Source organism: Trypanosoma conorhini, assembly GCF_003719485.1.
Source record: "Trypanosoma conorhini strain 025E chromosome Unknown Tco_14.4_contig_00560, whole genome shotgun sequence".
Lineage (NCBI taxonomy): Eukaryota > Euglenozoa > Kinetoplastea > Trypanosomatida > Trypanosomatidae > Trypanosoma > Trypanosoma conorhini.
The window spans coordinates 4,155-7,028 of record NW_021704645.1 but is presented as its reverse complement, the minus strand read 5'-3'; the positions used below and the strand labels follow the sequence as shown (position 1 = coordinate 7,028).

General features: G+C 63.4%; 2 protein-coding genes across 2 annotated transcripts in view, besides 1 other annotated feature; both read left to right on the top strand.

Annotated features, from left to right (window-relative positions):
* Positions 1 to 143, top strand: part of Tco025E_07343 (oligosaccharyl transferase-like protein) — a gene marked incomplete at both ends in the record, with an annotated part of 2,310 nt that extends 2,167 nt beyond the window's left edge. The window contains one exon of the mRNA XM_029374209.1: positions 1 to 143. This exon is cut by the window's left edge and continues 2,167 nt beyond it. Within this exon, the coding sequence (XP_029225700.1) occupies positions 1 to 143 (143 nt within the window).
* Positions 144 to 264: 121 nt separating this feature from the next.
* Positions 265 to 299: a microsatellite.
* Positions 300 to 635: 336 nt separating this feature from the next.
* Positions 636 to 2,874, top strand: part of Tco025E_07342 (oligosaccharyl transferase-like protein) — a gene marked incomplete at both ends in the record, with an annotated part of 2,634 nt that continues 395 nt past the window's right edge. The window contains one exon of the mRNA XM_029374208.1: positions 636 to 2,874. This exon is cut by the window's right edge and continues 395 nt beyond it. Coding sequence (XP_029225699.1) covers positions 636 to 2,874 — 2,239 coding nt within the window.

Sequence of the window (2,874 nt, the reverse complement as noted above, 5' to 3'; positions counted from 1 at the left end):
GCTGGCGAAGCGCATCGACTACGGCCAGCTGGAGGGACTTTAACCGGGGCGAAGCGGGACGACGCGTACTACAGGGCGTACATGCGTCGCATCCGCAGCGAGTAGCACTGCAGCACGCGCTGAGACGAGGCGTGTGCGCTTGAAGAGAGGTGGAATAGGGAGAGGGGGGAGGTAAGTAGAAATGGGTTACATGCATGGGAGTGAAAGGCTGCCGCAGCTGCTGGGGCGGCTTCAGGACGTTGGGCTGAGCCCAACTTCCCTTTCGTGTGTGTGTGTGTGTGTGCATGTGGGTCTGTGTGGAACGAAAGCAGCGAGAGAAAAGCCCCTCCAGCAGTTGCGCAGCGCCAAGAAGAAGTGGGGAGGGGGTGGATTTGTGCGTGGGTGGTGATTAACTCCCACTACTTGTGTGGCTGTGGCTGTTGTTTTTTCTATGTATCCGCTGTTCTTTGACCTGCCACTAGGACTAGATCGTGAGTTTGCGCTAGGACTGCGACAGGTTGAATTTGCACCCCCCGTGCTGTACTGGAAGGCCTGCCGCAGAGTCGGGTTTGCAACGGTGTTAGCGGCCTTGCTCGTCGCCTTGCCGCTGCCGTGTGTGTGTGTGGCCCCGCCTTCTCTGACTGGACGCTCCGTGCATGAAAGGAAATCAGTTCTCGGGGAGGAAGCGAGGGGTGGGGGCGACCCCTTCCGCCCCCGCGGAAGCAGCGAAGCCGGAGAAGCCCGAGACCGCCGTCGGGGATGACGCCTCCGTAGAGACGGTGGACTTCCTGAACGCATTTCCAGTGCCCAGGCGTCTGCTCCGCATGGTCGGCATGTGCGTCTTTGGCGCTGTCATGCTGCTGGCAACGTTGCAGGCCTACACCATTCGCTTGCTTTCCATTAAGCTGTACGGCAAGGTGATTCACGAGTTTGACCCCTGGTTCAACTTCCGTGCGTCGCAGTACCTTGACGAGCACGGGTGGTACGCCTTCTTCCACTGGTACGACTACATGAGCTGGTACCCGCTTGGTCGCCCCGTCGGCACGACCATCTACCCCGGGCTGCAGCTCACGAGCGTCGCCATCCGCAGGGGCCTCGCCATGCTGGGGGTGAACATGACAATGAACGACGTGTGCGTTTACATCCCCGCATGGTTCGGGGGAATTTCGACGCTTCTTTGTGCGCTTCTGGCGTATGAGACAGAGCGCTCATTTGCAGGCGCCGCTATCACTGCGTCCCTATTTGCCATCGTCCCCGCCCACCTGATGCGCTCCATGGCGGGCGAATACGACAATGAGTGCATTGCGATGGCGGCGATGCTACTCACGTTCTACCTGTGGGTGCGCTCGCTGCGTGGCCCCGGCTCCTGGCCCATTGGTGTGCTGACGGGGCTGGCGTACGGCTACATGGTGTCCACCTGGGGCGGCTTCATATTTGTCCTCAACATGGTGGCGCTGCACGCCGCCGTGTGCGTGCTTGCCGACTGGCTGCATAACAGGTATGACGGCAACCTGCTGCGGGCGTACTCCCTGTTCTTTGTGGTCGGCACGGCGATCGCGACGCGCGTGCCGCCGGTGGGGTGGACCCCGTTCAGCTCCTTGGAGCAGCTGCTGGCGCTGCTGGTGTTTATTTTCATGTGGGCGCTGCACTTCTCCGAGGTCCTGCGGCGGCGCGCCGACGTGCCGATCGACTCCTCCAGGGCGCTGCAGATCCGCGCGCGCGCGTTTATGGCCACCTGCGCCGCGCTTTTCCTGTTCGCGGCGCTGCTGGCCCCGCAGGGGTACTTCGGTCCCCTCTCCTCCCGCGTCCGCGCCCTCTTTGTGCAGCACACCCGCACCGGCAACCCTCTCGTGGACTCCGTCGCCGAGCACATGCCGACCTCCTCGGCCGCCTTCTGGGCCTACCTGCACATCTGCCAACTGGGGTCGCTGCTCGGCTTTCTCGTCGCCCTCTTTGCCTGCGCCGCGCGCTACCGCCACGGGAGGTCGTTCATTCTGCTCTACTTCCTCGTCGCCTACTACTTCTCCACCAAAATGTCCCGGCTGCTGCTGCTCTCCGGGCCCGTGGCGGCGGTGTTGACAGGCAACTTTCTCGGCGGCATCCTCGACCTCGCCGCCGACTCGCTGTTTTTCCCGCCCGACGACGCGGCGGCCGCGCGGAGTAAACAGCCGAAGCGGCGCCCAAAGGTGCAGAAGGGGCCCGGCGAAGAGGCCGACATTTACGTGATTGCCGCGTGGAAGAAGATGTGTCGCCAGCGACCGATGCTGGCGGTGGGCCTCGTCGGCGCCCTGCTCGTCCTCTGCGGTCACACGTTGTTCGCCTCCGGCTACTACGAGCATTGCCAGGCCTTCGCCACTTCCGTGTCGAGCCCGCAGATTATGATGCGGGTGCAGCTGCAGACGGGGGAGGTTGTCTTGGTGGACGACTACTACGTGTCGTATCTGTGGCTGCGCAACAGCACCCCGGCGGACGCCCGCGTTCTGGCGTGGTGGGACTACGGCTACCAGATCACTGGGATCGGGAACCGCACCAGCCTCGCCGACGGCAACACGTGGAACCACGAGCACATCGCCACCATTGGGAAGCTGCTGGCGTCGCCGGTGGCGGAGGCCCACGCGCTGATACGCCACCTTGCCGACTACGTGCTGATCTGGAGCGGCAGCCAAGGCGATGACTTGAGGAAGTCGCCGCACATGGCACGCATCGGCAACAGCGTGTACCGCGACATCTGCCCCGAGAACGACCCGCTGTGCTCCCACTTCGGCTTCGAGAACTACGACTTTAGCCGCCCCACGCCCATGATGCGGCGGTCGCTGCTGTACAACCTGCACAGCGCCGAGGAGGGCCCCGGTACGGTGCTCGGCAAGAGGTTCAAGCTCGCCTACCGCTCGCGCC